The sequence below is a fragment of the Apostichopus japonicus genome, chromosome 13 (assembly GCF_037975245.1).
Source record: "Apostichopus japonicus isolate 1M-3 chromosome 13, ASM3797524v1, whole genome shotgun sequence".
Lineage (NCBI taxonomy): Eukaryota > Metazoa > Echinodermata > Holothuroidea > Aspidochirotida > Stichopodidae > Apostichopus > Apostichopus japonicus.
The window spans coordinates 22,231,147-22,255,477 of NC_092573.1; the positions used below are offsets into that span (position 1 = coordinate 22,231,147).

The 24,331-nt window shown below is 35.9% G+C and overlaps 1 protein-coding gene across 1 annotated transcript in view; it reads right to left on the reverse strand.

Moving 5' to 3' along the window:
- Nucleotides 1-4,296: 4,296 nt before the first annotated feature.
- LOC139978724 (protein Wnt-4-like) overlaps nucleotides 4,297-24,331 on the reverse strand; it is a 55,169-nt gene continuing 35,134 nt past the window's right edge. The window contains exons 4-5 of the mRNA XM_071989180.1: nucleotides 13,061-13,329; nucleotides 4,297-12,718 (exon numbers count right to left, since the gene is read on the reverse strand). Coding sequence (XP_071845281.1) covers nucleotides 12,260-12,718; nucleotides 13,061-13,329 — 728 coding nt within the window. The 3' untranslated portion in view covers nucleotides 4,297-12,259. The remainder of the gene's footprint in view (nucleotides 12,719-13,060; nucleotides 13,330-24,331) is intronic.

Genomic DNA, 24,331 nt, shown 5'->3' on the forward strand with positions numbered 1-24,331 from the left:
TGTCAGTGTTGGTGACAGTGATTATGCTACTATTAACGGAGAAGGTGAATGCCTCCTGTGGATAGATTTATAGAGCGATCGAGAATGACAAATGATAAACTAATGAAACAAACATAAATTTTACTCCCAATTTTTATGATAACTTTTATCACCACAAAAGAGTCAGCCTACTGAAACCTTTTTAAGCCCAGAGTTTGCACCTTGTTCTTGTGAGGCCCCTGAGTTAACAGGCGATAGCGATTCTTCGATAGGTTTTTATGACGTATCCTCTGATCGGAACGTTACACGGGATTGCGTATAACATGTCACAACATCGCCCCTGCCGTCCTTGTTAATGTATACAATGAAAGTCATTGTGTGGTGCCCCCTAAGGTAAAGCTGGACCAATGCCGAAATAGAAAAAAAAATGGGAAGTAACTAGATCCCTGCTCAACTTGGTGGAAGCTTTTGACATTGATTCGGTCTCTGCAAATTTGTTCAAATATGCGAATGCCTGCTTGTTGATGCGTTTATTGGCCGATCGGAAATGACAAGAAATGATAAACGAATGTAACTTTTGACGGATGTGCTCTGTAGTCATAACAGTTGATAGGGAGTAATTTATGTTGCGATGTGGAGGAAGACGATGTCGGCCAAATACCTGCCTCTCGTTCTCTCTCCTTGGGATTGTTACGACACTGAGTCATTTATGGTGATATAAGATATGTGAATAAAGAATTTCATCTGCTTGAAATGGTTTCTTCTTTAGCGGCCAGTGCTCCAGTTTTAAAAACTACATGCTTTCTGTATTATCGTTGTATTTATCGTTGTATTATCGTAATATTTATCGTTGTAGTATCGTTGTATTTATTGTTGTACTTGGATATAAAACATCTTCTTTGACCTATTGGTGTGCGACTGTTACTTTATAAACCTACATTTATTCTACTGATATATAGTTCATATATGACTGTGTGACTTATATCATTTATGAATGGAGTAGGTTTAAAGAACTACCAAAATGTTCTAAATATGATGGGAACAAATAGATACCATCTTTATGAAACTTTGTGACGTACTTTTGAGAATTTCTAGTTTTGTTCAAGACCTTAGTATTATGTTTAAACTTCCTGCCTTTCGTAGTGTTATCACATTAGTAACACTTATATGAGCATAAAGTCACATTTAAACAGCTAAATGAGATATTTTCACAATTTTTATAGTTTTACTTCATTATTTGAAATAAATGTTGACCTGCTGATCTACTGCATGACACTGTTACATGATTCTAGGGTCGAAAAACATCAAGAAACTTATGCAGAATAATATGTCATATTTTAGTCCAGCAAATTTTCTGCAGGAACAGTTGAGTTTACTCGAACGCTAAAGGGTTTACACATCAAGAACTGTATGTTACATGACATGGTTTGGTACTAGAAGTTGTCTGTATTGGACAAATTGGTTTGTAAAGGAGGTATTCCTTAGCAACCAAGAGCAGCAGTAGACATATTCTCTAGTTTAGGGTATCAGGTGGATTATTACAGGGTTTGTTTAGAGGTACTAACACAATGATATAATACGCAGCTACTGTATAAGTAATATTTTAAATTAATTATACTTTGAAGTGATCATCCCTTGAGAGAGTTGTTTGAAATTGTTATAAATTTATGTCATGTTTTATATCTATAATTTCTCAGTATTTGCCATTTGACTGTAACATGTTTACAACTTCCCACAGATCCGTTCTGGCATGATTAACGTGCCATATCGCTTAGAGCTTTCTGGTCACATGGAAGAATGAATATACAAATGACAACAAAACATAAATTAGAAATGTTATTTGTATACGGACATTCTAATATCTGACCTCAGTCGTAAAAATTAGATTCCCCAAAAGTGAGATAAGTGGCTACTCATGGTCACAGAGCTATAAAATGTTGGCTAAATAGATTGTAAATTTGAATTTTTTGAATTTTTTTGATGTTTAGTCTAACTGCAGAAATTAGTCATGATAAGAGTTTCAAGCTTAAGAACGAAAAAGAAAAAGAGAAAAAAGACCCCATGGGGAAAATAATTGATAGTTACATTTCACAGTCATTAATAATATGAAGCCAATGAAAAGATAGCTAGCAGAGGGAAATCTATCTAAGTTACAATTTCATGTGAAACTTTTCAATCCATCTTTGGATGATAGCCTTTAAAATCATGTCCTATAGCAGTTTTGAAACCGTTTCATTAAAATATTATTATTGATCATAATATTATACTTTTTCAAAAGTAACCAAAACACATACTAGTGCCAAATTTTACCAAAATATTCAACATCAACCAACTGTTGAAATGACAGCAGTTTGAAACTACCATCGATCAATAAAATTCTGAATGAGGGCAAAGCTGTAAAGTGTCATACTATAAACTCGAAAAATCTTTAGTCGCCCGCGTGCGACCATTTCTGGTCTGCAACAAAAACTAGTCTCCCAGTCTAGATGGTCTTTATTTCCAATATTTATCTCAATATTTACTCTCTTTTTGTGCTGTTGCATGTTTTGACTATCTCTTGCATCACACATCTCACCATTGTATTTATAGCAAGTGACTGTTGCACTATGGAAGTTGCAAAAGTACAGATATTCCACAGATGCTGTGAATGTACATGTGTGCACCATATCGCTCTGCCAGAAGCAGTCAGTTCTTCATCTTAATATCATGTACCTCTTGTTTCCCAAACATGATTACTATAACTGGCTGGTTCATTCTACTACCAGCTTTTTATCTTTATTCCCTGTTTGAATTTTATGTCGGTGTTATTGAACTAATTTACACCCCTGTTCACCCACCTGTCCCGGTTGATTTATCGCCTGCCTTGAACTTTGAACTCAACCTTGACATTGGGTTGTATGAATGTAAAAGGGGGACCAGGTATAGCAATGTATACCCTCTTTGTTGAGATTACAGTGTGGTAGATTTTAAGTGTCAAGTGCATTTGGTTAAGACCAACGTTATGTCGTAACTCTCCACCAACTATGGGGGGTTTTATGCACGCTATATGTATACATATGAATATATATCATATGCTATTTTTGGTTGTCGTTCTAGCTTTGAAAGACTTATGAAACATTTAAATGCAACAGTTGGTTAGTATGGTGATGTTCTTGTTGTATCTGGTCAATTAATCTATTAATCTATGCATAGTTGGTTGGGTTTTTTTCAATGGTACAACCATAGAAGTATTAATACTGTATAGCATCCTACCATGGTGTGGGGTCCTGGTGTTACAATTACTGTTATGATCAAACTGGTCTCACTGGTCTCAAAGTTGGCAGACAAGTCCAGGGCCTGTTATAATGCAATGGGATCCATTTATGTCTCCTTTTCAATGGACAAGATTTGGTTGGGAACTAAGAAGGTCGTATCCACAAAATACGTACCACATCAGAATAAAGCTGCTGGGATACAATTAGCTATCAGACTTTTTGGCCGGTGGTATATGCGTTTGATGTATGTTAGCAAAGTACTATTAATGTAGTATTCCATAGTGTACAGGGACCACAAACCAGATACGGGAAATTGCTAGTTTAAGAAAGTTAAAAGATATCCGAAATCGCGCTCCCCAATCCTGCCCTTACCGCAAATAAATTTTAAAAGAGAAACAGAAAATAAAAATTACGATAAATAAAAATTACGAAAAGAAGAAGAAGAAGAAGGTGTATCTTTGCTAAAACTAACCCCTCATAACCTGAAGTTACAAGCAAAGGAGTGGCAGATTTGAATCCCATCTGGGCCTGATCGAGTTTCACACCTTTCTTGAGACTTGTCACAGATTTCAATCTAAGATATACCATGCAGCTATTCTTTATTACAAGAATAGATACATGTAACAGTTTGGTTTTGTTCTTGTAGCCAATCATATTCCTTGTGACCTCTGAAAGAATTCCTCTTCTTCTTTCCCCCTTTTTTTTTTGTCAACCATCATATTTTTTTCCATCAGTCCTTTAGTGAATCTGTCTGCCAATAAACACCTATGATTTACTTTATGAATGCTAAGGCGCCCTCATACCTTTATATATCAGCTTATGGGTTCCTTTGACACCTTGTACTATTTGCTTAGGGAAACGATCTGTCAACTCACAGCCCAAACAAATAATTCTGTGGCTGGATTGTGATTTATTTGAATTTAATGAAGGTTGTGGTTTTGTCTCTTCATTTTTTTAAAAGTTTCCGTGATGGATCCGGCCTATGATAGTCATTTCCTGATGATATCAAAATTAGCACATCTCTCCTTTGGTTCCTGGAGAGTAACTTCTATTTTTTTCCGTCTTCATTTTAAGTGTTCCAAGAACCTAAACAGGATCGTAAAACCGTTTAAACAATTTGTCATTATGAAGTATAGCTTGACAGAGAGAGGTATAAACATGTACACATCAGTGTTGGCCTCAGACCACCCTGTAAAAAATTGTGTCACCTTAATAATATAGAATATAAAATTATTTCTGGGTCTTCATCATCAAGAAATGCCGATTGTTTCAAATTGTCGTCAGTTGTAAACGTAGGATGCCATTTACATGCAACGAGAACTACTCCATCTCCATGATTTCAAGGAAAGTATTCAAGGAGGTAATCACTAATTAATTAACAAGACCATTTCAATCAATTAATCAATAAAAATAAATTATATAGCACCTAATATCCAAAGCTGTGTGTAAAAATATAGCAGTGTTTAGTGGCACTTAGAGTCAAGAAAGTGCCCTGGAGGTCAGATAGGTCTTTAAGTTTCCTTCTCCGTGAATAATTTTGGTGATGAAATTTGCTGGGATAGTTTCAAATTTTCTGATAACTTTTATTCATATGAAACCCAATGTCTTACTTTGCACAAAACCTCCGCACTGTATCAACATCTTTGCATTTTGTATAGCAAATTGCTCATATTGCATAGCATTTTGCATGCTGGTTTTCTATGCGATACTCGAGAAATTATTCACTGCATTTGTAATAAATAGTACTCCAGATTATAAGCAAGGAGGCAGTGGGATATATACCTAGCATATTGTGATATGTTTTTTAAAACAGAGGTAAAAGGTATAACAGAACTGATGTTTCCATTATTTGCACGAATTTGATCAGTTCTCATAATAAAAGTTTCCCATTTTTTAGCGATGACTGAGTAAATCTATTAGTGAGTCAGTTGTAAGAGTCTGAACCCTGTCTTAATCACTCCCTCCTGCCATTCCCTTTCCTTTCCCTCAGGGAGGGGAGGGAGAGCCATGGCCTCACCACCCCACATCCATCATCAGTTGGGAACAAACATTCAGTCAGGGGATGTTTTTTTTTATACAATCAAAGAGAATTAACACGACCTTGTATGCAGACATAATTAGAGACTTAATGTAATGTCTAAAATTTTATGCCTCAGAATGTACATTTGACATCTCAACTTTCAATGTTGTCTGGGGAAGGACCAGCATTTCTCCCTACATGAGACATCCCAACTTTGATATTATTGTCTGGGGAAGGACCAGCAGGTCTTCCTACATGAGACATCTCAACTTTTATATTATTGTCTGGGGGTGGACCAGCAGGTCTTCCTACATGGACATCTCAACTTTTATTAATGTTGTCCGGGGGAGGACCCACATGTCTCCCTACATGAGACATCTCAACTTTTAATATTGTCTGGGGTGGACCAGCAGTTCTTCCTACACAGGACATCTCAACTTTTAATGTTGTCTGGGGAAGGACCAGCAGGTCTTCCTACATGGGACATCTCAACTTTTTTATTATTGTCTGGGTGAGGCCCAGCAGGTCTTCCTACATGGGACATCTCAACTTTTAATGTTGTCCGGGGGAGGACCCGCATGTCTTCCTACATGAGACATCTCAACTTTTAATGTTGTCTGGGGGAGGACCAGAAGGTCTTCTTACATCGGAGTCGGCTTCAACATGCTCAGGGCCACACCCTATAAATTCGAAAATCCTTGCTCCACATCTGACCCTTCCGTAAAAGTCCATACCACTACCTACATAAGTTATAAGGTATTCAAAACAATCGGTGCACGCCACTACTCATATATCCCACCCCCAGGAAGCAAATTGACAATTTAAGCTATGACCCAAATTTTTCTGTATAGAGACTTATCTAGAATTGATTCTTTCTCCCCTTGAACATGTGCAATCTGAAGGTTAAAAAGTGTCTGTGGAAACTGCTTAGTAAACATGCTTGACATGGTTTAATTTACAGTCTGAGCATGTCTGGTGATGACATTGACTCTGGTGAAGTAAATCTTAAGCCCAAAGTATATATATATATACAGTCTTTCTCCTCCTCCAGTAGTATCTTCGCATGCCATAGTTTTTATGACACTTAATGGATATTGGGCAGATATACAACCTCAGTAGTAAACACACAGTGTAAATCAAATACAAAGTTTGTTTGTTCAAAAATTGTGAATTGGTTAGGTTTTTCTGCTCCCCCTTTTTTCTTCTCTGGTCCTATCTTACTTTCTCTTTTCTTCTTTCTTTGTTGCATAGATAAGACTGAGGTTGGGGGTAGTCAAGTTATATAGCATGTGTATTATTTTGAGTTTTGCTCATAAAAAGAATGTGCCATTTTTAGTGGCTATCGGTCGTAAACATGTCACAAAAGCGCCATACCTCCCTTTGTTTGACCTAACTGACTGTCTGACAGTTTTAGGTGCCAAAGATACAGGATGAGGTTTTGATTTGAATAAATTATCTCAGTAGTAGAAGGCTCTATATTCTCTCTATCTCTCTCTCTCAATCTGGGAATAGGAAATATGGCTCTGCAGAGGTACATGTTATGTGAAGAATTAATTTCCCAATTTTCGAAGGCTGGGTCCATCGTACGGTCATGAGGCTACGTGGTAGTTTGTAGGTAGAAATGTTTGATGAATCCAGATCGGCCACAGCATGATAACCTATGAACCTATACCGTCAGTTTCATGGTCGTATGGTTAAAATGGTCATATGGTTAAAAAAGCTCTTGAGAAAACAAGTTGAACCCTCCCATTATTTGCTGATGGGAAACAGATATCCAATGGAAAAGGATTTTGTGTTGTGATTTAAAATAGTATTAATCATATGATGATCCATGTAAAGAGTTTAAATTCTATGTAACAATTCCACAAAAAATGTTCCTTAAAGGCATTGAAGACTTGCGCACAAAGAAACGTCTCATGCCGGTAATCTGACCTAGTTTGGAATGAGGTGTAACAGAAGTGTTAGACACCACCATCGATCCCAGAAAATACACACACACAGCTTGCTACCATCGGTAATCAGACACTAGTGTACAGTCAGTACATACAGCTGCGGTCAATACCCACAGCACAGTGTACAAACAATACAGTGATGGACATCTCAGGTCCAGCTAAAGATAACAAGGTATCATGTTTCATTACTGTACTGTCTGCATTTTGTAGCGACACAAACAAAACGTCACTTGCAAGCAACGGAAAGTTAATTTTTTCAGGTGACTGCAAAAATGTTCTTTAATGTACTATCAGGGAGTTATTAACAACTCCCTGGTACTATAAAGTACCTCATCATGAGTGAAAATCAGCCTCAGTGCCCCCAGCACATGACTGAGTTGGTGGGGAGTGGGGGCGGGGCAAGGGCTGGAATAACACCAATGTAGAAGGAAGTTTAAATATTAATAGAATGATTTAGAAACTTATTAAGGAGTCACATCTCCCCCTCCCTTGGGTGTCAGGGAGGGCCCTGAGCCTGTTTACATTAACATCAGTTTGGAATCCACTGATTTGAAATGGAAACACTTCCGCATCAAAAGTGACCTGGATCAAACATCACCTCTGTATGATTGCACAAAATGGTTATGAATGTCTGTAAAATTTATTGGGCTATAATTATACCATACACTGTATTACAAATGCTGTTTGTTGTTTCCTTTCATCTTTTGATATTTAGGGAAGCCAGTCGTGACTGATCCATACAACACTGGCCTCATTGCCTAGAATCGTTATCATTACTTGACCTAATTACAGGGCATGTTAGTCTTGATTGATAAGCTATGTGTGACATGCTTTACATGTGCTATATATATACTAGGTAGAGAGAGAGCTATGGATCTGTAACAGAAATTAAACATATATAGGTGAGTGAGTATATTTATGACCTGTGCATGCAGGCAGAATGTGACAAGTATGTCTCAATCATATTAGGTATAGCTTTTAAATATGTATGCTGCCACCAATTTTGTTTTTGGCCTTGCATTAGTAATCTGGCAAACCACTGCACTTTGAGAATTGTAAATGTTAAATTATAACACAATTTTTCTGCCATTTCTGTATTCCGTGTAGAAAGGTAATAATATTATTTTTGGGGTTTAGAAAAAAGTTAGTATCATTGCAGGGAATTATTAAGTATTCAAATTTTTTGTCACAGCAGTTTTGAAGTCAGGACCTGAATATTGTCTCTAATAAAATAAATATGGTTCCATTTGTGTAAATACTATACATCTTTAAACTTGCATAGCAATTTGAGCATTTTGCAATGCATCATGGGATGCGATAATGGATCAGGTAGTCCCTGCATTGGTAGGTTTTTGAGGTTTATTTCAGCACAGGGTTTTGGGGAGAATTTTCTACACATGCTCTCTGTCATAAGTAATTGAATGTCATCCACACATCCTTTCTGTGACTTTGAAACCCCCTTTCACAAATGGTTACACTTTTTAAAACACCACCACAAAAACTGCAAAGCAATACAAAATAAAACAATTGAAAGCAAAATAAACACATACTTTTAATTTCTTGCCTTGTACTTACCCAATTAGTTTTTATTATTACTTTCAGTTTCCATTTAGACATATCACTAACTTTTAAATCATGTGAATAAAAAGTTTAACATGATGTAGTTCAAATAGTTTTATCTGGTAAAAGAAGTGTGCACCATTTATGAGCACAGAAAAAAATGATCAAAATACATAGTATAACTTTAAACTGTACAGATAGAATGCAAAACGAACTGAAGAATAAGAATAAATACTTAAATTTTATTGTGCAACCTAATCTCTTCAAATTTATACTCAACGACGATAAGGGAAAACCTTTCCATGATATCGGAACAGGTGGGCTGCTTTCGACAATCAAGGTTTTCAATTTGAATAAAAAGCATCATGACTTTCTTTTTAAAAGCCAGAAAAAGATATTTTATGAATAATACTTGAAAATTAAAAGATGCATGAATATTCAAACAGTGTGTAGCTATTTGGTTGCAATTATGAATTTAATTCATAACTCAAGGAATATTAATAATTTTAAGATAAACAGAGAAACTATATTAAATGTAAGTTAAACTTGCTAGGACATAGTTACATTTTTCACCATGTATATAAGCCTATGACACTTCTATGTAGCCAGAAGTCACTGTTACATGGTGTATAGACAATACATTTTCACAATGGCACTATACATTAATAACCAGTAATAATATAGAAAAAAATTGTGCCTTGGAGACTTTTAATCTAGGCTATAAATGTGTTAATAAACATTTTTTTTTAATGAAAATTTGCATAGCAATTGTGTCTGTCAATAATTTCTACATTTCTTTAACATAAAGTCGCCCATGTGATAAGTTTTAAAGTTTGAATAGTTAGAAAACCACTTGATTGGGACTACTTGATGTAGAGTTTAAAGGTCATCAGACTAGCCTCCTAAATATGCTAGAAAGTCAGAAAATGTTCACATATGCATATCACATATGCATATTACATATGCATATCACATTTGCATATGCATATCACATATGCTCAAATTGCAACAAGCATTTTTACTGCCACCCCAAAAATAGATATATCTACACTGAGATATTAAATTGTCTATTTTAAGACTCCTCCTTTTAAGACTCCTCCATGAATGTACTTTTTGGAAACTTCCAGCCAATTTTTCTAGTGTTCTAAAATCTGGGGCCAGTACCGAGGACCTTTGATATGATTCATGCCATTGTTAACCTAGACAGTATGTTAACCTCCCCAAATATGTATCCATACATCGAAGGACTAGGAGGTATAGAAACAGATCATGAACACATCTAATAATTGTGTATGTCTGTCCACAAAGCTCATGTTGGGATTATCTATTTGTAGTTACCGACTATATGTTTGTTTAGAGTTCCCTTTGTTTGGGTTAGTTGTACTGTTATAATGAGCTATACAGACTGAATTATGCAGACATATTTACATAATACCTATATATACTATACATACACATTGGTCTAAATATTTAGAAAAAGTTTACGTCCAATGTGACTCTTTTCTTTCATTTAGTTTGATGGTTACAAAATTAGTTTGCTCTTCGCAAATATTGCAAATAACTGGCTTGAATCGAGAGAAAAGCACATAAAATTACCATTAGCAAAAAGCAAATTAACCATACGGTTTTTTAAATTTGGAAAAATATGCTCTCAAATCAAGTGAATAGTTTACAAACTTTACTATGACAACCATTAATGAGAACTAGATATCTACTTGAATTTTTCTTCATTTCATGCCAAGAAAGATCATTACATACACATAACATGAGAATTTTTGTTTAGTTTTTTATGAAAAGATTAAAGTATCTCGGTATCTTTCGCTTACAATGAAGTGCATTTTTTTTCTCATTTGAAGTTAATATTTAATTTTAATATATAAAAATATCAGATTATATCCAGAATCCGGGGATGTTATAACTTACAACAGCACTTTATCTCGATTGTGACATGTCAATGTTAATTCCTAACTAAGCATATGAAATTTACTTAGCAAATAAAAGATGAAACAATTTATACTGACAAAGGAAAAGACAAAAATTTGTTTGGTAACTTGGAGGAGTACAGAGCACAGATGTATGTGACTTTGAACAAGTTAAAAAGCAGTGTTTGGCATTTTGTGGTAAGATTTTCCTCATTCTGACCAATCCCTAAAATGTTCATAATTTAATCTCCCTCTATCTAAATATGTGGTCTTTGCAGTTACAAAGTATTTGGTTGCCCAACAAATCATCAAGATATAACTGTTTAGTTCCAGTACATCAAATTTTTGTGTCCCACAAAAGTAAATGACAAATTTATTGTTTAGTTTACAACCATGTGAAATTTTCACATAATACAATCATTTCTGGTATCCACTTAGTTGAAAAAATGTTTTTTCATATTTTCAGCTCCCAACTCAAAAAGTTGAGCGAGATAACTCCAGATTTTTGCAAATTTGGACAAATTGAATGCAAACAATGCAGTTGTAAGGAAATATTTTGCATATGAAAAGATCACCTTGGAATATACTACTACTAACTGAAACAGATAGAGGGAGTTACCCTACAGTATGTGACAATGAATTCCAATTACTAAACAAAGGAAGATTGCTTTAATATGGTCAATGGCTTTTTAATGCAAATTTATATCTCATAATTTCAATATATACCAATGATTTCATAGGTTTTTTGGTGGGAAATAATTTGAAACTTTGGTAAGAGGAAATTTATAGGTAAAACTATAATGTTGATAATTGTAGTCAGGTATTTTCTTGATACTGCAATGATTTTTATCTTTCAACAAGAAAAAGAAAAAGAAATATAGAAAGTATGTTATGGTTGCATAGACTTTAACATGAATCATTACCTCTAGTGCTCTATTCGGGTATGTAGTCTATACATATGCATTATACAGTGATTTGTAGGATGTCTCACATTACTCTCAAACATTGTCACAAAATGTGTATTTTGTGACACGTAACCATTACATTAATACATGGTATAAGGTTAGTGTGAGGCAGCAGTGTATTGCATAATCAAACATTAAGGCAATTTAGCAACAATAGACTTCATTACCCAGTTTTTGGCTGCCAATGTTGTAATGACTTCTCCCATTTTAAGGTCTATCAAATCATGTCAAAAGTTATTTTTCTCCTGATTAGAGTCGATTGCATTTATCATCACTATTGGGGGAAAGAGTTCACAAATTTGTTCCAATTACTCAACCTTTTGAAAATAAGTGACTAGTGTGTTGATCCTATACAACATTGGTTGCTTGTCATTAATTACTCAAACTAAGTTCCTAGGCAGGTTAATAGCAATCAACTATGTTTGACTCATAAACTGACTGTCTTGTGGTCACAGCGTGGGACGGTATATATTTTGTATAATACTTTATTAGTTTATGTTTAGCCTCTTGATCGTGTGCGAGTAGGAAATATATCATTCCATCAGGTAGATCCTCAACCCTGTGATCAACTTTACCACATAAGTTTGTAAAGCAACAACAACAAGCATCAGTTGCACAGTTGTAATTCCTCCTGCCTTTTGCATGTTTCACATTCTACGTAACAGCACCAGTAGAACCGACAATGGCAACTTTCGGTCACGGTCCGAATCATGGTCTGGTAACCGCGTCCGCAACACATCAGCTCGCAACCGCCCACTCCAGTACTTGTTTTGTTACACAGCCTGCCTCGAGTGCCCACCGATCCGTGCCTTCTGTTCGCTTCGCAGTAGTCCGGAGAGGGCATTAAATAGACCAGATCTTGCTTCGTGTGCCTCTCTCTCTCCTGAATGGGAACGAGCTTGGCTTTCTTCTTTGAATAGTTTACGTGGTGAGCTCGGGTGTGTTTTTCCGTTAACATACTGCTGATCTCGCGTAACTTTGGCATGGAGTTCCAACAGACTCTCGACGTGCAGGAGGCAGAAACACCGTAGCATTTGCACTTTTTGCCCATGTTGTTTACAATAAGCTGTAAAAAATGAAAAAAAGGAGATTTAGAAAAGAAAGCTGAGAGCTGATTAATTTTTATTTGACATTTGCAAGTTAGAAGTGGCAATTTGACATTTATTATTGAAAATATTTATTTCTTGAAGATTTCTGAATTTCTCATAAATGAAATGAATTTGAAGGCTGCGTTTAAATCTCTACAAATCATGAAAAGAAATTCTAAGAGTTGTACTAGTTTGAGTGACTGGACTTTCTTGCTTTCATCTTAATTTCAAGTAATTCCAGGTGTCTTTTCCTCACAAATGGTTTGACTTATCATACAAACTTTTTAATAAAGTTTTAGATAAAGTAACTTTATATTTACCTGTCTACCTGCTTCGTAGTTGTGTTTGGTCATAGCATCGAACGACCTCTCACCCTCCTTGGAAGCATCGACAAACTGCCTGGTGAAGTACATACCGTACCTAATGTTATCAGAACAGCCACCCCAGGTCCAGTCTCCTGGTGGATTCACTTGTGGATACCTGGTGTCACATCCACAATCGAATACATCGCCTGACTCACATGATCTGGTCACATGGAACATAATGCCTGCTGAGACCATAGATTGCAAGTATGCCATTTCACGATTTCCTGTGAAACAGAAACGCGGAAAATTTAGTGAAACGAACGATCGTTCATCAAAATAGTTGGAAACAACACAAGATAGTGACACTGGGTGGTAATAGATGTCATCATGGCATAATATTGTACTTTTTATGTTTGGTCATTCATCAATCGTTTACTTTGGCTATCAGTAATCTGTATATTATGGAAATTGCAATTCTTTTCTAAGATAACCGGCTTGTTCTGTGGATTAACAAAAATTATACATGTTCCCTCTCAATGGATATCTAATTCACTCATTAATCTGGTCCTGTCAGACATGTACATAATATAAACCAACCTGGTAATATTTACACCTTGGTGATTAAAAAAAATATTATTATTATACATTTTCCAGGTTATGGTGCATACAATTCAGTGGCGGATCCAGGATTTCGCCGAAGGGGGGGCCCAGATGGGAAATGCCTAATCGTCGTCCTGGGGGAGGGGTCTAAGGGGAGTGGGTTCCCCCTCCCCTTTGGGAAAATTTCACAAAATATGGAGGTCCTCGGTGCAATCTGGTGCTACTTTTCGTGAAAGTTTGGAGTAAAATTTATTTCCAATAAATCATGTATTCATGGTTTGCCGGGCATATATTTGCAATTTCGAGCAATGAGCTGGGATTTACGTCTTTGGGGAGTAGGTGGTGATGAAAACTACCTTTTACCAGGCTACTCCAGGCCATTTCATCTTGGATGCCCCCTTCCAGATGGAGACTATTGATGCAGTCAGAATGCCCCTCTCACCTTCACTTTATCAGAATGATGGTGTACTCTTTTTGCAAATTTATTTTACAAAAAATTACACGCACAGTGGCGTAGCTAGGATTTTTTGAGTGGGGGGGCATGGGGGGCTGTTCTTTCTTGTGGGGGGGCGGAGTTTACTATCTAAGCGGAGCGCCACCTTGGTTGGCGCGGAGCGTACAGAGAAAATTTGAGATTTCAGCACCCCCCAGATCGCAGGAGATGGCACCTGTGAGGCAAAATAGCAACCAAAATGATGTGCAACTTTGGTGACAGAAATGCAAAAAAAGTTTTTTCTCTTTCATGCTGACTGGCCTTGCCAACTCAGCCAGACTTTAAACTTGAGGGAAGTTGGCATCATTTGTCGTTTCAAGCTGTCAAGGCCTTTCTCCCAACTCAAACCCCTGTGGGCTACCGGTAGATTTGCAGGATATGCACACATGTGGACTTAAATAGCATTAGAGGAAGGGGGTGGAAGACTAACACGCATCGATGTTTCGGTAATGGTCCACATTGATGGCTCGGTGCTTATTAGGCCATTTATTGGGTTTCTTGAGGCAGCTGTCATCAGAATCTGGCTTTTTGTGCCAATCGATGACCGATAACATGTATTGGTATGTAAATTTCTTGTTCATATATCTAGCAACACTCTAAAAACAAATGAGTGGATTTCATTCCATTGGAGTGATCACTCGGCGCACTTCAAATTAAGAGTAAAATTTAACTCTATTGGAGTTAACCCTCACTCCTAATATGAGTGAATATAACTCTATTAGGAGTTAAGATTTACTCCAATGGAGTGGAAATTCACTCTTATACCGGAATGTGCTCAGTGATCACTCCCATGGAGTGAAATTCACCTATGTTTTTATCAGTACAGTACAGTGCATATCATCATAGACGTACGTACGTACTACGTACGTTCGTATATCAGACGCACTCGATACCCACGATACGATACGGTCCTGGAGAAACTATTTCCACACATCATTTTTTAAGGCGATACAGTAGTGAGTATTGAACAGGCACAGCCGCATGTTTGCAGGAAATTCAGAATTCCCAATATTTTATATCTCTACCAGTAGTGAAAATCATGTTTCGACAGTTTCGTGGACATAAAAAGTTGTTTTGTGGAATATTCAATGACATATCAGGGGCGGATGCAGGATTTGTGACAGGGGGGGGTCTGACTGGTCCAGCCGCGCCTGAACGTAAGACTATCTAAGCGGAGCGCCATCATCGGTTGGCGCGGAGCGTACAAGAAAATTTTTGGCTTTACAAACCCCCCAGATGGCCGGAAACGGCACTTCCCGAGTATTCTAAGCAGTATGTACCTAGCCTGAAAATATGGATCTCATGTCTGCAATTTCAGGCCCCCCCGTAGCTACGCCACTGATCACGCATGGGGTACTTTCCCTCGAACGCGGTAAAAAAAAAAAAAAATTTAAAAAAAAAATTAAAAAAAAAATCAGGATTTTCAAAAGGGGGGGCCCGGGCCCCCCGGGCCCCCCCCTGGATCCGCCCCTGCAATTCACAGCAATTCGTTAAAAAGGACCAAAGTTGTGCTTTGACTATTTCGCCTTACATATCAAACTGTAGTCAACCTGAGTAATAAAAGTATGCAAACTATCTCACTCTGCAGGTGTGCCATTGCACTGTATGAAACTGTAAAACAAGGCACTTTTTTATTACATAATCTGTGTATCCTTAATCAAGTATGCAAATTAAAATTGGCCTACTGTGGTTAATACCATTATGTACATTGTACCTGTAAACAGGGGGTAGGAAAACTTCCAAAAAGTGGGGGGGGGGCACAACATCAAAGGGGCACTTTCTCATTTCACAACCACCACTCGTTATGCTATAAACCGATACACACCGGCCATATCACTTAAATATATATGTGTAAGTATGCTCTCAATACTATTATGGTGCACATTGAATAATTCAAATAAAATATTAAAATGAACAAAGGCTTAAGATATCCAAAAGACAGTTCTTCATCAAAGGGGCACATTTTATTTGCCAGTAAGGCACATTTGCTATTTTGGAATAAAGTGGGAGGGCACGTGCCCCCAGTGCCCCTGGCTTCTACTCCCCTGCCTGTAAACATTGTTGCATTATATCAAATCTGTTTTCATTCACCTCGACAGATTTAGAATTAATTTTTCTTTGACCATGTCCATCTTCTGAAAACAAATCTTACCTTTTACATCTGATAAAAAAACAACTTTTAGAAAGTAACCTTTTAGTGATCCAGACTCAAAGGTTCATTTCTCTCACAATTAGTCTGTAGTTAAAATGACAGCTCGTATAGTAATTTGCACCACTACACCGAAGTTAACTGTGAGTGACGTTGAAATAATGAGATGTTAGGTTGATAACTGATTGAACTTATGTCAGTTTAACCTGTCTGGATGTTATCTTGTCATCTTGATCTCTCAAGGTGAGATTTAGTACAAACCTTGTCTTCATCATTGGTTTTGGCATGCATGATCAACGTTGTCTCAGTTAGATTAAGCGGCCACACTATTAACACACTACACTGAGCATATAGTACAGTAAACCATGCATAATAGTTGTATTAGCTTTTAGGAAATCTGCATGCCATAGTTAAGTTTAGTAGAAAAAAAAGGATCTGGAGGGACACTCAATTCCCCATCAAGGACCCTATAGGAGAGAAATAAAACTGAAGACACAAACACTCAGACCCGATTACAATGCTTTAAAGTGCTTGTCCAAAGGATTCTTAAACCAATTCACACTACTTGCAAGTACAACTTTCTCAGGCAAATCGTTCCACTCATTCACAACCCTATTAGAAAAAAATATTATGCCAAATATTAATCCTACTTTGTGACTTTTGGAGTTTAAAACAATGACCTCTTGTACAACTACTATTAGCAAACATGAAAAAGTCGGTGAAGGATAAATTGTCAAAACCATACACAATCTTGAAAACCTGAATCAAGTCCCCACACATAACACTACACTGAGCATTTACTGTAAACCATGCACAATAGTTGTCTTAGCTTTTAGGAAGGTTTATATGCCATAATTGGTAAGTAATATATTGATGATTTCTGAAAATATTCACAAAGGAAGAAATCAGCAGTTTGATACATTCCCAATTTACTGTCAGTTGTAATTAATAATGTTGCTTATCATCTAAGCATGGTAAAACATATTTTATATTAAGTGTAATTTCACAGTAATTTTTTAAAGTAATTTTATTTTCAGTATGCTGCTGTGGTTATTGTCTGGGGTGGTTTACGATACATACTGTAGGTATATCTATAGCAACACAAGCTATATATGAATTAAGCATGTAAACAAGTATTTATTCCTCTCATTATGTCAATTGAAAAAAAAATAATATGCACTTATCTCTTCTATAGTTAAAGTAAGTGTTCAACATATGACCAAGGAGACTATACACCATGTATTAATATCAGTCAACTATTAATAAAAAACCAGTAAACGAAGATAGAAAACTGACCAGAGGGCTTTCTGTTCTTGATTCATGAATGTTCCTACAACAATTTTAGCCAAACATCTCATGACATGCCTTCCCTGCTAATTTTCTAAGTTGTAGAGAATGGAACGTGTGTCAGATTGCTGTTAAATAAGTATACATTGAAGATATGCTACAAGCAGCAGACTGGCACCCCAGCAATAATAGATGGTCCTATAAGGATTGCCACCATCTAAGGCAGGAGTTCTCTAACTGGGGTGCATGAACCCCCAGGGGGTGCGTGAGTCCATCCCAAGGGGTTCGTGAGACGTTTCTGAAAGTCAAAACTAGAGTACTCTTTGTTGAACTAAAAGCTGATATATCATATAATTTAGTAATGTACAGAAGTCGTACCTATCGAAAAACTCTTTTCGCGTTTCATACGCATATGTTGCCATAGTACCGTACCGTGCGTGTGATAAATAACTGAATTATGAAACAGACGTTTTTTATCATTACAATTTTATACTATGAACTTGATCTTTTACGAAGCACTGTAAATGCGTATCATAGTATAATAATGACTCAGATCATATCTCAAAAAGTTGGGGGTTTGTGGACAACTCTGACATCCACAGGGGGTTCGTGGAGGGATAGATCATGGAAACCCAGATCTAGGGCTGTATAGTTCCATTTGTAGATCACTTGAGGTCACTTGTTGAAATTTTTATTCTAGCCCCCCCCCCCAAAAAATTGTTTGTTCTTTTAAAAAATATTAAATATAGAATTAAATAAATATTAAAGAATCCTGTTCTATCATCGTAGTATCACATTCTGAGGCCTGTCCATCAAGGGTAATGTACTCATTAACCAGTTTGTATCATGAGTTCTCTGCATCAATAGAGAAGCTTATGCAACTAATTCCATGTGACAAGTACTTGTCAACCGTTTTATTCTTCTATATTTTTTTATCAAGAAGACCGTTTACCGGGATCACAGCTATATACTGGACACATCTCGGTGGCCTGTGTTTGGCTGATGCACTCTTGATCCCACGAATACAAAGACTTAAGATCAACATTGCTTCAAGGTATTGTGCGAAATGCCAGCTCCGCATGCAGTAAAATTACTCAATTTTTTTAGCGTAATGAACAGGAAAACAGATGCAGAGAATCTCTGACAAGTTAAGAAATATCTTTTGATTTCATATTAGAACCCCTCTAGGCATTACCAAGGTCACTTGCGTCCATCAGAACAAACAGAGATAAGTAAAGTATTGATCGGAAATAGCTAAGGAACCTGAGCCATTCTACAGAGAAGATAATAGCGTAAAGGTCATTAACATTTTTGCCTGCCAGCTACAATCGTAGTCTGTCCTCATATTTTGATAGCTCGTGTATAAAGTTGTTAGTAAAAGTTGAGTATAAAATGGATTCAAATTATTGACTGTTTGTCTGTCAAAGTTGAAGAGTATAGCTTTGAAAGGCAAAACAATGTCCTATTAGCAGAACCAAAATTGTAAAACTCTGTAAATGATCTTTCCATCTGAGCTTAATATTAAAATGCTTTGAGCACGGACACATTCGTTTCTTAAAATCATGTAGACTGCATATAATCTGCATAAGTGTCTTACTTGTAATATAATCGACTTGTGTTTTGTTGACTATTAAAATATAACTTCTTGGCTTTTGGCAGCCAATTTACCTTCCGTTACCGAGACTACTAAGGTTTAATCAAAATTAAATTACAATCGATCAAATAAGACATTCACTCCACTATTGATTTATTCATCAAAGGGTCGGGTATTCATCAGGTTGCATGCGTTAGGTTAACATCAATGAGATGGTTTAACTTTAATATGACTTTGTTCCTACGAAATATGTAAAAATAAGGATTTTTATAAAGTATAAAGCGCAGACATATCCACCGATAACGGTGCTCAAGGCGCATAACAATATAACCATGATCAATGATAACCTGTCAAACATAGAGACAATCCCTCCACATGGCAGCAGCTAAACAGCCCCAAACTGACATTTTTATCTCACAGGTCCCCATTTATACACCTGGGTGAAGGGAGGCAATGGAGATAAAGTGCCTTGCCCAAGGACAATGGCCAAGACTGGAACCTGCAATCCTTAGATCACACGTCCACTGCCTTGACCATAACGCTCACTTACCACAAATTGCACTTTGGTACTATCCCATGAAATGTTGAAACATGATTGCTTTTGTTGATTACTTTGATATATTTGAGTCTATTTTCATTATTCACTTTGTTCCTCGCTTACCTGTCTCCTCACAACCTTCTAGGTCTTTTGTTGAAGTGTTGAGGAGATCTGTAAATTCCATTTGGGTCTATCATTGAGTTACATTGATGTTTTGATTGACAGTCTTGTGTTTATCCAAATGTTAACATTTTAACCAAGTTATTCAATATCAGACAGTTACATGCATACTGCTCCCAAACATTGACTTTAGGCAAACAGACATGTCACAAGAAGGAAATTTGAAATTTTGAAAAAATATTTATTCCTAATTTTTTTTCAATTTTTTTTATACAAATCAGGCAAAATGTCTACAAGATGCTCATATTTTACTTTCCCTTTTAACTATGATTGAAATATGACTTAAACCACAAGACCAAGGCTGCTCCAATGATTTACTTTATATTTCTTTAATTTGTTTGTCATATTTGCATGTTACTGTCCCAATGACCTGTTGATATCCCACAGAGACCACTGACCTCTGAGTAAATAAAGTTAAGTGAAACAACAGATGAGTTTCTTTAATTTAAATGAACATATTTTGGTAAGTTTTTGGTCAAACTCTTGAACCACCCAAGGAGAGACATTGACACCGAGTGGGTTACCACTTTCATAAGTTGATACGAACGAAACGTGCTTTAACTTGACCGTTCGCAAATGAAATATGACAAATAAATATTCTCACACTTTCAAACTCACTTAAACTGGAATTAGTCATAAATGAAATACTTATAATGGATTTGCTTGATATCTTAGAAATAATAAGGATTTTCTGTTAAATGAATTAGGCATCTGGCTTTGGTTGAGCTGTAACAGATGTAGACTTCAACAGAATTGTAAGAATATCACCGCCACGTACAGTAGGTTGCTTTCATTTATGACAAGAGTACTTTCATAACTTTAACTACTATTGTAGCACAGATGTTATCATACAGTATTCCTCCAAAATTATGAACAAACTCCGAGTCAGCTTATTTGTCTTTTAAGTGGCACAATTGGTTATTGCTTAAAAAATACTTCAAAACGAAAATATTGTGCTCTTCTCATAGTAACTGCAAAACAAACGTGTGTCAAATGGAGTTAGTTTATTGACATTTTATCAGTTTGCACATTCTGCTTCAATAATCATAATTATTTTCCTGTTGCTTGCTTTATGGCTCTCAGCTTTTACTTTTTTTTCCCATGATGAACATGATTGTAATTTTGTGGGGTATATAAAATATTAACAATGATGTCCTCAACATGTGTTCTGTTTTAAAGTTCAAAATAGTGCAGACTGGCAATTGAAAATGATTGCAGTTTTAGGTAGCTGGTTGGATGTTTGTTTCAGACTAGCAAACTTGCGGTCATGAATATGCAAGTCTTTGACACTGTGAACTTCCTTTGTTAATGCTCGTTTATCAATGTCACCTGCTTACTTCATTCTTCTCAGTTCTTGGCAAAAAATATCTGTTTTCAACCATCACTTTTGTGACTCGCTGTAATTCTCACCTTTCAGAAAGTAGACAGAGGATTACAATGATTGGATAAAATGCTGCCCTTGAGAATGAAGTTATTTTTGCAAGGGGGTATTTAATTTTTTTAAGGATTCTTGAACTGCCAGGTGATTGGTTGATCCAGACAATAAACATATTTCATGATAACCACTGGTGAGAATGTCTAGCTTTGACCTGAAAGTGCATCCTTGCCCACCGGTACAGTTCATGGATGTCATTGCACCCCGAGACTGCCGCGTCCCTTAATGCTGGAGGCTTAGGCGACAGAACCCCGGAAATGACATGCGACATGTGTTTCTCTGCACGCAGTCGGGGAGCATGATTCACTCAACATGTTTTTGAACACACATTCAAAGTTTTCAAAACTTTGTGTGTCTTACCAGTAGTTTTTGCAGTAAAAGGTAAAATGTTTCTGAAAACTGCAACAGATACATATATTGAACAAATATATCAAGGTTTTTAGGAACTTTATACCTTACTAGTATCTATTCAGTAAAAGTTAAGAAAAGAAAAGTTAACAAGAAGTTTTTGTTTAGAAGTAAAAACATTCTGGGTTTTTTTTGCTTTCAAAATCGTCTGAATGAAAAGGCTACATTAGTAGTAAGGGGGAAAGGAATCAGTTATATTAAAATAAAATGCTTTTTGCTACTTTATCAGTCAAGAAAGACTACATACATAGGATGAACTTTAAAGGGAAAAGAATTTGCATAACCTTCGGGCAAAATCCTTTTAAAGGAAAGAAGTTATTGTAGAACACTAACATTGTTACATTATTCAAGAAGTATGTAAATCTATGTAGTTGGTGACATTAATATCAAGAGCTTGGAAGCTGAAAACATAGTAGGTAGCATAACAGGACAACTTGAAATACAAAAAAATTGTTCTTTCAAACGGGAAAACTACAGACTTATCTATAATAGTCCATAGTCTATAATGGTTCCAAGATGCTGTGAAGTACAGATGTAGTTTTTATTTGTGGTTAGTGTCATTATACATTCAGAAGTTTGAAGCTTATAATCTTTAGATTCCATTGCTATTATATTATATGTGATATGTTTTAAATATGTAAATTATTCAGATAATACTTGCATAGTTTCTTAGCATACTTTGGTTCCTGAAACGAGACAAATCATTTTGCCGATTTGTGTTTAAGTTTTCTTTCATTTGAACAACTATATATATAATCAGATTTTTTGTCTGATTTTTAGTGATTTTAAGTGATTTAGCATTGTTAATTTTTTGACGCTTTGTAGTTAACAGAGAGTGTGTCAGATATGCTTGTTCGTCACAGACGTGTATAATAATTTGCTACTCAAAAAAGTTGAAAGATACTTTACGTTTAACTGGATATATTTATTTTATAAATTATCCTCAATCCCTATCAGCCTATTATTCTTGACAACTTATTTAGGGATCTCAACAACTTTCAAACACTTTCTAACTAATAAGACTCATAAAAATTTTAAAATTCCTTTGTAGTGTGTAGCAAAAGTACAAAATTATATTTGTAAAACTACAACAAAGTTCAAAGTATAAGGAGTGTCATTGTGACAGAAATCATTAAATTGCGATGTACTGGAAACGGTAGGTGTGCGAAAGTGCAACAGAAAGTGGTTTAACCCTATCCCTGTTGTCCTGCTTTCTCCATGTAACATTCGTAAAGGTCATTCTGGTCATCGACCTAAAAAGGCACGGAATGATCTCGGTTCAAATAGTACAGGGCCCCAGCTTCCGGCCTCTAGTTCTCTTAACCGCGTTTACTACCCTGAAGCCTGTTCGATTACTCAAATTTCCTGCAACTGCATCAAACTAAACAACAGACTAGACACAGTTTACAGCACTTTTCTTTACAGTATTATTATTATTTTTGGCATAATACTTTTTAATGAGACTCATTTCCACATTTTATGATTGCCACAGAGTCTGAGCTTTATATGAGGTATATCACGTTAGATTTGACCAATCTTTGAAAAGGAATAAAGTAGATGTTTTTTCCCCGCAAAGAATGAGAACTGCTCTTTATTCCTGAATTATAAATCAGTTAGCTTCCTTTAGAAAAAGAGTCTCTCACATCCTGCTGATGATCTGGAGCAAATTATTCAATTATAATAAAATATCGACCCTGGGTCAGAATATTTTCTCATCTCTTTCATATTTTTGAGAAAATATAAGGTCTTCACCCTAGACAGATGGTTTGGTCACCAAAATTAGGTTTGACTCTCTAATCATGGATCATGAAAAGTAAATATTCAATTACATTATAATTTACTGCTTTGCTCATGCAAACTTTTATGCTGCAATATAGAAATTTCAGTATCCTAGAAACTATCTTTTCAATTTTTGATCTGACCTTTATTATCTTTGTACTATCATCCTGTTTAAGTTCATCTGAGGCTAGAATTTTGGGTACTCTCCTTTAAAAGTTTAAAGGATGACACAAGTTCTTAATAAAATCCTTTCTTTACTCAGTTTTCTAGTCATTATATTGATTCCAGGACTTCAGAAGAATAAATTTTCACAGTCAGTTTTCCATGAGACAAAAAAAAAAAGGGTTAACAAACTGCTTATCTACTGCAAGAATCCTGTGTCTACAGGTAAATATGTCAAAGTTTGAGGTCCTGATGTCTTGATCCAAAATAGTAAATAATAATAATAATAATATAATAATAATAAATAGGATCATCTTTAGAGGCTAACTGAAATGAAAACTAACCAAGAACACAGAGTGAATTTTCAATGACAATTTTTTTTGTACAGTTATATAAGGGGGTAAATTACTATGTTTCTTTACTGAATTCTAGATTTTTCTGATGGAACCAGATTTAACAAAATTCTCTAGAAAAATCTTATTCCTCTTGTGAGGTCTACGTGGTTTTGATGTTGCTTCATGCAAAATGTCAAAATGTTGTACTGGTCATTGAACCACCTTTGCTTGGGTAATATTGTGCTTACTATTTTCTTTACCTTAGCTTTGACTGATGTTGGCTTTACAAAGTTGCTGCTTATAATATTGAGCTATTTACCTGTCCC